The sequence below is a fragment of the Nematolebias whitei genome, chromosome 11, assembly GCF_014905685.2.
Source record: "Nematolebias whitei isolate Nwh7 chromosome 11, NemWhi1, whole genome shotgun sequence".
NCBI classification, from domain to species: Eukaryota; Metazoa; Chordata; class Actinopteri; order Cyprinodontiformes; family Rivulidae; genus Nematolebias; species Nematolebias whitei.
This window is the reverse complement of record NC_056508.1, coordinates 16,128,774-16,138,526: the sequence shown is the minus strand read 5'-3', so window position 1 is coordinate 16,138,526 and position 9,753 is coordinate 16,128,774. Positions and strand designations below refer to the sequence as shown.

Here is a 9,753-nt window from a genome sequence, read left to right as displayed (position 1 = left end):
GTACACAGAATAACACTACCAAAGTACACAGAATAACACTACCAAAGTACACAGAATAACACTACCAAAGTACACAGAGTAACACTACCAAAGTACACAGAATAAAACTATTAATGTACACAGAATAACACTACCAAAGTACACAGAATAACACTACCAAAGTACACAGAGTAACACTACCAAAGTACACAGAATAACACTACCAAAGTACACAGGAAAAAACTATCAAAGTACACATAATAAAACTACCAAAGTACAGTAGTACCTCGCTACTTCGTGGTTAATTTTTCGCAGGCTCGCTCCATCGCGGTTTTTCAAAGTAAGATTGGACATGACACAATTGGCCGATTGATGGATGAGCCACACAAATGGCATGAAATTTTTATTTAAAATAAATTATTTAAAACTAATTAGCACCTGTGTGCAGCCCACAGCTGTGTGGGAAGCTTCCTCCTGCAGCTGATCAACTGATTTCCACTCTGAACGGAGATCAGCTGATCTTTGTGCAGAGTGGAGAAGAGGACATGGCAGAGAGGGCAGCCGGAGGCTGAGAGCAGAAATTATTATAGTTTTATTCTGTGTACTGTACAGTATTCCCTCTTTTATCATGGGGGATCCGTACCCTGCAGCACAGCAATAAGTGAAAAAAACATATATATATACACACACACGCACGCACGCACGCACACACACACACACACATCATACGGAGCTTTCGTTCCTGCTCCGGCGGCAGAGCGGGGAGGAACACAAGCACCCAGGTGAAATGAAGTTGTTTTGACCATTAAAGTGCATTTATTTAGGACAAGTTAAACTGAGACACACCTTTGCTATAATGTCGAGCAAACAAATAATTGTTTTTAAGTGTTAATCTTGTTAAATTCTTGTTAAAGTCCTGCTGTGCACTCTCCCGCCGTTTGGCAGCCAATCTTTGGCACAACACCGGCCCATGTTCCCGGGTGGTCAGCGGTGACGCATATTAGATGTGACTTTTTTTTCCACTTGATTAGACATATTTGGACTGATGCAACTTGTACGGCAGAAAGTACAATCAATCTATCGATAGATAGATACAGTAGACAGACAGACAGACAGACAGACAGACAGACAGATATGGAATGATTAGATGTTTGTCATACTTCCACTGTGTGTCTGGGAGTCCTTGGAGCTGTCACTGGGAGAACCGTCAGGCGTGACGTCACAGTCACTTCCTGTTTCAGCTTCACTCTCAGCAAAGATCACAGAGTCCCCGTTCTGTAAGGCCTTACAAACACCAAAGAAGAAGATTAATGAAAGCTTCACACTAGAATGTGATGATGCAGCTCGTTTAGACACATACCTGAGTGACAACGTGCTGGGCATCAAGCGGAGGACACGGGAATGATAACAGGGTCAACACAAGCTTCCTGAACATGGACTTGGACTTGATGTCTTTAAGTACTCTTGTCCAGTGCTCCTCCAGGGAAACCTGTGCTTCGTCTTTGCTTTTCTTGTCCTCAGCCAGCCAGTACTCGTGGAACTCTCTTGTGAGTTGCTGGACCTCCTTGGGGGAGCTGCAGACGCCCAGACTGGTTCCAAGCTCCCCCACCACTGCCTTTGTCACTTTCAGGCCTTTCTGAGGAGTTAGCAGCTGAGCAATGCTTTTTAGCACCATGTCACTCAAAGGCAGCTCCTTTGAAATGCAATCTGTAACTGCGATGTAGAACAGAAGTGCCTCTTCTCTTAGCTGTGACAGTGTGTCTGCATCCTCAGATGGTTTCTTGCCCAGGCTGAAACCGAGACTGGAGAGGTGGAACTTCTTATTTTGAAGGATTTTAGCGTTGTGTTCCTCAAGGTAGCAGGTTGCAGCATGAGGCTGAAGGAAGTGGGAGGTGTATGTACCAAGCAGGGTACTAGCTTCCTCTAGGATGAGTGGCATACTGGCCCAGGAAGCTCCTTGTGTTTCCCTTTGATATTTTTGCAGAGGCTTTAAGGCCTGATCTAGGAACATAAATGTTGCCTTGACTTTGGGATTCTTCATCAGAGAGCAGACTAACTTGGCTTTATCGTCATATTTGTGACAAGAGTTGAAGTGTAACAACAGATCTGCCCACATGTCCAAGATGTTTGTAACAAACTGACAAAATGTAAGGCAGCTGGTGTTGAGGTAAAAAGGTTTGTTGTTCTCACTGATGTCTGAGCCAAAGAGCACCTTGAGTTTGTCATTGTTGGTGCAGCAGGAGGAGTAGTGGGCATGAAGTTCTGCCATGAAATCTTGTGTCTGACTGGAGAGCTCCTTGACCCCGGCGAGACAAGCCGCATCAGCGACGGTGTAGAGGCCTCCTAAGGCTAGAACGTTTTGGTTGAGCTCCCTGAGATGTGAGCACGTCTGCTCTGAGGCTGCACCATTGCTGCTGAAATAAACAGCCAGATTATCTGTGGGAAGATCAAACTTCTTTAAGGTCTGCACCACTACTGCGTCTGTCTGTTCTCCTGGACCGTCTGACTGAAGAGCATCCAGAAACTGGATGCAGTGACTAGAAGCTTCTATATCAAAATATCCTACAAGAACCACAGAGACCATGTCGTTCTTTCCCATCGGCACTCCTTTGTAGATGTAAACACAGTAAGGAGTGTGTTGGCAAACAGATCTAATATTTTGGGGGTACTGCCACCCCAGCTTACAGCGAGCTAAATGCTCGGCTGCCTGCTCCCCTCCAGCTGTTCCACTGTAGCAGTGACTGTGAATGAACTGGACCGCTGCGTCACTACAAGGCAGTGGCTCGTTAAGTTGGTCCTGGCTCAGCAAAATGTCGGCGTTTTTATTATGTTTGTTTGTATTTTCATGTTGCTTCAGCTCATTACAACCCGTCTGAAATGTGCAAAGATTGGCGTGGCAAAAGGAGCAGAACGTGTACTGCTCTCCGAGAGGACTGGGACCGGCCCAATTAAAATCTTTCTTCCACTTTTCAGAGTACGGAAATGTCTTAGAGGCTGTTACATCGTCGTTACTTCTTGTCTTTGATTCCAATTCACAGTTTTCTGGTTCCACTTTAGAGCTCCCTGACAAAGAGCAAATAAAAAAATTAAACAAAATGAAGACTTTTCTAAGTTATTATGAAAAATGAAGAAAGTTACGACACACTCACGTAACTGACGAGACACCAAAAGTGGACTGATCTTCTGGCCGTTCCGAGCCTTCACCGGGTCGTACTCTTCATCGTGTTCATTTGCTGCATGGAGAACTTTGAGCCATTTTAAGAAATCGTAGTTGCTTTTAGAATCCCTTTTTATAAGATCGTCAACTGGAATGGCCTGTGTGAGAATAAAGACAACGCAGCAACATTTAGGGATATGAGCAACAACATTTTTAACATCTCAAAATTTCTGGAGAAAATAGCTGCAGATCAGTTATGTGAATGTCTGAACAGAAATAATCTGTTTGAAGAGTTTCAGTCAGGGTTTAGACCTTCCATAGCACTGAATCTGCACTGGTGAAAGTTACTACCATAATAATATTCTCGTGGCCTTTGACAATGGACAGGTGTCTATACTGGTCCTGTTAGACCTCAGTACTACATTTGATAAAGTTGATCACAATATTTTACTACAGAGACTAGAATATGATATTGAGATTACAGGAAATGGTTTAAATCATATTAGATCCCAGTTTGTAAGTGTAAATAATGAATCTTCTTTTTACATCAAAGTCGCCACAAAAAAAAAAGTTCACACTAATATTTCATCGGACCTCCTTTATCTTTGATTACATCATGCATTCTCTGTGGCATTGTTTCAATAAGCTTCTGCAATGTCACAAGATCTATTTCCATCTATTACTGCATTAATGTTTCACCAAGATCTTGCATTGATGACTAGACACTAGACATGATGGGTGCATCACTTCACCTGCCTCTCTTCTTACCCTCATGCACCCGTCACTCTGGAACAGGGTAAATCTGGACTCATCAGATCACATGACCTTCTTCTATTGCTCCAGAGTCCAATCTTTATGCTCTCTAGCAAATTGAGCCTTTTTTTTCTCCAGTTAGCTTCACTGATTACTGGTTTTCTTAAGGCTACACAGCTGTTCAGTCCCAGTCCCTTGAGTTCCTTCACATTGTGTGTGTGGAAATGATCTTACTTTCACTATTAACCACAGCCCTGAGTGCTACTGCTGTTTTTCTTCTATTTGATTTCACCAAACATTTAAGTGATCGCTGATCACGATCATTCAGGATTATTTTCCGGCCACATTTCTTCCTGGATGACGATGGGTCCCCACTATCTTTCCAATTTTTAATAATGCGTTGGACAGTTCTTAACCCAATATTAGTAGTTTCTACAATCTCCTTAGATGTTTTCTCTGCTTGATGCCAATGATTTGACCCTTCTCAAACAGACTGACATCTTTTCCACGACCACGCGATGTGCCTTTCAACATGGTTGTTTAAGAAATGAGAAGCAACTCATTGCACCAGTTGGGGTTAAATAACTTGTTGCAGCTGAAAGATAATCACCCAGGCAGTAATTATCCAATAGGAGGCTCGTACATATTTGCTTAGTTAAATCCAGGTGGCAACTTTTTTTTTTGGCCAGGCAGTGTATTATATACATTTAACTCTGTATTTTTCTTTACAACTACTTCAACAATCCAAACATTGTGGCGAAAGCATGTACCTTTGTAATACTCTTCTTGGTGAAGGCGTCTTGCAGAAGGCTGAAGTTGTGCTTACAGTCGTCCTCGCTCTGAGCATCAAACTTGACTTTGGTCAGGTCAACAGATCCAGGAAACATGCAGTCCATGATCTGACAGTGACAGGCACCTGTTGGATCAGAAACACACAATCAAAAAGTAAAAAAAATGTTATTAATGTTAAAATGAAGAAAAAACTGTTGCTTGTTGAATAAAGCAGTTTTAACCACAGTAATAACAAAATGATCTATTATTATTCTAGGAAAAAAAAAAATAATCAAAACAACCTTCCTACTATTGCCTCTGGTTCCGTGTCAGATGAGACAACTTTAAAAATGTCACTAGAACCTGATTTATGTTTGGACTGTTTTTGTCCTGTTGAGCTCTGAATTTTCAAAATTAATAGCTTCATCTAAACCATCCACATGTCTACTGGATCCCAATCCAGACTATCGTAACTGCTGGAGTACAAGCCACTACTTTTTTCTCACACATTGAACCCCACAGATTATATGCAGGAGTTACTAAATTGTGTATTTTATCATAATTTTCATAATTTATATTTTATTGTGAGACTTCCTGCTGTCTCTCAGCAACTTCCTACAGCTGAATAACATTTTCCTTTGACAGAACTGGGCGCTTTTATAGCTGCCCAGTGCTCACCCATCTTGGGGGCAGGCTGTTGTGACACAGTGAATGCCTCGGGTAATCACATGTACCAAACCTCTCGCTCAGGGTTTCAAATTTCCTATTATAACTCCACCCACTCTGTCATCATGTGACCAGAAGTCTAACCTTATGACAATGAGGCACTCTCGAGGACCCATCCCCCAAGACAGACGTGCATTAATTTCTTCAGAACGTTACCGTTCATTTGCAGCAACAATAGAAAATGCACAAAATTTCTTATGATGCGGCTTTCAAGTTAAAAGCGATCGACCTGGCTGTCGAAGAAGGAAACGGCTAAAAGCGAGCTCTCATCAGCTGAGAGCGAGCCGAGGCATTGTGTGATCACATTTTTCTGAGCCTCGAAGAGGACTTTAGTTCACAGGACAAAGAACAGAGCGATGAGCAATTTTTGGTGGACTACCAGTACTTTTTTTTTTTTTGCGGTATTAAAGGCATTTTTCAGAAGAAAAAAAACATTTACCAGCAATTCCCCTCCTCAGGGTCATGTGGGCTCCACTGTATTTTACCAGTACTATATGTGACTCCCGGTCACATGACCTCGCTAAGACTTGTGGGTAATATTTACCAGTATATAATTTTTAAATAATGTTGGTTAAGTAATTGTTTGGCACTGTTCTGTCCAGTGATTATGCTTCAATACTTCTTGTGTTCATTTTGTAGGTTTAATGGTTTTAACCATGAGTCAGACAGCAAAGCATCATGAAGACTTACAACGATCATGCAGCCTGAAGGTGTGTTGAAAGCAAGCTGTAGTCTATGAAACGCCACCCGGTGGCTGAATCTTGTACTACAACAAGAAAGCTGCACATCTTGCTGGAGCTGGGCACAGATCCTAATGAATAGTGGATGAACACAGCTTTATAACTGGAGACCTACAGGTGCTGGTCATAAAATTAGAATATCATGAAAAAGTTGATTTCAGTAATCCCATTCAAAATGTTAAACTTGTTTATTTTACTAATTCAATACACACAGACTGATATATTTCAAATGTTCATCCATCCATCCATTTTCTTCCGCTTATCCGGGGTCGGGTCGCGGGGGTAGCAGCCTAAGTAGGGAGGCCCAGACTTCCCTCTCCCCAGCCACTTGGGCCAGCTCTTCCGTATCATATCTTCCTCTTCACAATACTTCATAGATTTTCTATGGGGTTAAGGTCAGGTCAGTTTACTGGCCAATTAAGAACAGGGATACCATGATCCTTAAACCAGGTACTGGTAACTTTGGCACTGTGTGCAGGTGCAAAGTCCTGTTGGAAAATTAAATCTGCATCTCCATAAAGTTGGTCAGTAGCAGGAAGCATGAAGTGCTCTTAAACTTCCTGGTAGACGCTGCGTTGACCTTGGACCTCAGAAAACACAGTGGACCAACACCAGCAGATGACATCTCACTCCAAACCATCACTGACTGTGGAAACTTGACACTGGACCTGAAGCAATATGGATTCTGTGCCTCTCATCTCTTCCTCCAGACTCTGGGACCTTGATTTCCAAAGGAAATGCAAAATGTACTTTCATCAGAGAACATAACTTTGGACCACTCAGCAGCAGTCCCAGGCGAGACGCTTCTGATGCTGTCTCTTGTTCAAGAGTGGCTTCACACAAGGAACGTGACAGCTGAACCTCATGTCTTGCATACGTCTGTGCATGGTGGTTCTTGAAGCACTGACTCTAGCTGCAGTTCACTCTTTCTGAATCTCTCCCACATTTTAGAATGGGTTATGTTTCACAATCCTCTCCAGGGTGCGGTTATGCCTATTGCTTGTACACTTTTTTTATACCACATCTTTTCCTTCCCTTCACCTCACTATTAATGTGCTTGGACACAGAGCTCTGTGAACAGCCAGCCTCTTTAGAAATGACCTTTTGTGTCTTGTCCTCCTTGTGCAAGGTGTCAATGGTCGTCCTTTGGACAACTGTTAAGTCAGCAGTCCTCCCCATGATTGTGTAGCTACAGAACTAGACTGAGACCATTTAAAGGTCTTTACAGGTGTTTTGAGTTAATTAGCTCATTAGTGTGGCACCAGGTGTTTTCACTAATGTAGATTGGGATTACAGGAATTACTCTAAAATGGTTTAAATCATATTTATCTGATCGATTCCAGTTTGTAAATATAAATAATGAATCTTCTTCTTACACCAAAGTTAGTCATGGAGTTCCTCAGGTTCAGTGCTTGGACCAATACTCTATATTGTATTGTATTGTATTGTATTGTATTGCTTGTCCTGAGCCTGGTTCTGCTAAAGCAGGCATGGGCAAACCCCGGCCCGTTGGGCTTTTTAATTGGCCCGCCAAAATTGTTCAAAATTTGGACAATTAAAAAAAAAAAAAAATTATTATTATACTTTATTTTTCAGGGGTGCTGAGGTAAAATTTAGGGGTGCTTAAGCACCCCCCCCCCAAAAAAAAAAAAACAGGTTAAAATCGCCACTTGTTCAAATTATATCTAAAAAAACCTGAATTTAATAGGAAAAAAAAAAAATGGTGGTTTTACCTGTAGTTCCAGCATTTCTCCAGTAGAGGTGCACTACAGACACTGGCGTGTATTACAGGCAAATTAACAGTGGAAAAGAAGTAATTTCTTCTTCTACGCTTTTATTTTTACTTTGCCCTACGAACTCGTCTGTTAAAACGTGTTTATCAAAAAAAAAAGTGTACAGTGAGTGCAGAGTGTTTAAAATGGGGTGGACAACAACATATTGTTTCACTGAGGTCCAATCAAAGACAGTTTATATGCCAAGAAACTGTTGCGGTTTTCAAAGAATACACATTGCTAACTGCTAACTATGCTAGCAAGTCTTTCTCCAAAGGCGATTTTTTAAAAGAAACATGGGTAAACTGAGCAGCTCTATTGTGTCCGGAGGGCCAAGATAAATTAGAAAAAATGAGTTCATCACGCAGGACTGTGACTCGCCTTGTGGAACTGAGTGATGAAGATTTAGCCAGCAACATAAGCTAAAAGGCAGAGAGTCCTTTAAGTTACGGTTTGTTAGCACTGGATGAAAGTAATAAAGGACACTGCTCACCTCCTATTTTTATCTGTGGGATTAACAACAGTTTTGAGATAATGGAGGTGTTTTTGATCCTGGAGTCTCTGAAAGGAAAAACACGGGGAGAGGATTTTTATAACCGTCTGCTGTCATGAGAGAATGAAGCTGCTGTGGAGTAAAGTGGACAATGTCACAACGGACGGATCACCAAATTTAACTGGAAAACATGTCGGTCTGCTGACAAGAATCCAGGATAAAATGAAAGAGGAAGACTGACCAGATGTCATTTTTCTTCACTGCATCAGGAATCGCAGTAAGTCATGCTTTGTGTGTGAATGTGTGAAACTGTTAATTGTGTGTGAATTATATTAAAAAAAAACAATGTGTAAGACAAAAACATTTGTGTGAATTATTGTGCAGGTACTCTGTTGAGATGCTGCATAGAAGAGCTGCAGGAGGATGATGTCTGCTTCCATTACCAACCTGCTGCAGCTGACCTGTCATCAACTTTAGATCCTGTAGTTGTAAAAAGTTTTGAGAAGAGTTTGTGGAGGTGAGCTGACACTTTATTTTGACTTTTCTCCTGTCTTCCATTAGCATAGAGAGGTAAGAGACTTGTGGTTTGGTTCATTTTATTTGTCTTCAGGTAGGAGAAAATACAGCGGTTTGTTTTGTTTGTTGTTTGGGCCTGAAGTTGGTAAGACTCCACAAAGTCGATAATTTCACTATTGTAAATAAAACACGGTTCTATCATATAATCCTGACTTAGTGGCTGCTTGAGTGGTGCAGCTAAAACTGGTGCCACCAGGCATGTGGAAATTAAACAAGTGTAGAGAGACGTGTAGGAGCTGCAAGGAGCATGAAATAACTGGTCCTCCTGCAGTGAGGAGTCACCTGAAGCCATCTCCTGCACATCTTTGAAGTGTGTCTCCAGGAGCCTGTTGAACCAGAACACCACATGCTGACGGCTGGATTTATCCTGGGATGAGTCTGGAGTCACGACTGGACCGGGCATCGTGCACCTCGTCACTGAAACAAGTAAAAAAAAAAAAGAGCAATAAATGTGTTCAAATCTTCTTTTTCACTTACTGAAGTGTTGCTGGACAATAAAACAACCTCCAATTTGCATAAGATGGAATAACATCATTATTAGTATTTTATTAAAACAAAGTACTAAAGTTCTTCTGAAAACAACAAACTGATAAACGGTTACCTTTCTCAGACAGTAGGCTGCTTCAGCTCTGTGGCTCCCTAACTGACACAATTGTTTTTCTTTAGCTGTATATCAATCCATTCCTTTCACAATAAAATACGGTTATGAGACAATTCATTCGTATGTTTGGAAAAGTAACGTCAAAACTACGTAAAGAAATTATCTTATTTTCTACAGTTGTTTCT

At 41.5% G+C, this 9,753-nt stretch overlaps 1 protein-coding gene across 1 annotated transcript in view; it reads right to left on the bottom strand.

Moving 5' to 3' along the window:
* dnmt3ba (DNA (cytosine-5-)-methyltransferase 3 beta, duplicate a) overlaps positions 1-9,753 on the bottom strand; it is a 28,829-nt gene that overhangs the window by 17,961 nt on the left and 1,115 nt on the right. Inside the window, exons 2-6 of the mRNA XM_037683819.1 lie at positions 9,250-9,384; positions 4,660-4,805; positions 3,129-3,294; positions 1,340-3,042; positions 1,140-1,263 (exon numbers count right to left, since the gene is read on the bottom strand). Coding sequence (XP_037539747.1) covers positions 1,140-1,263; positions 1,340-3,042; positions 3,129-3,294; positions 4,660-4,805; positions 9,250-9,370 — 2,260 coding nt within the window. The 5' untranslated portion in view covers positions 9,371-9,384. The remainder of the gene's footprint in view (positions 1-1,139; positions 1,264-1,339; positions 3,043-3,128; positions 3,295-4,659; positions 4,806-9,249; positions 9,385-9,753) is intronic.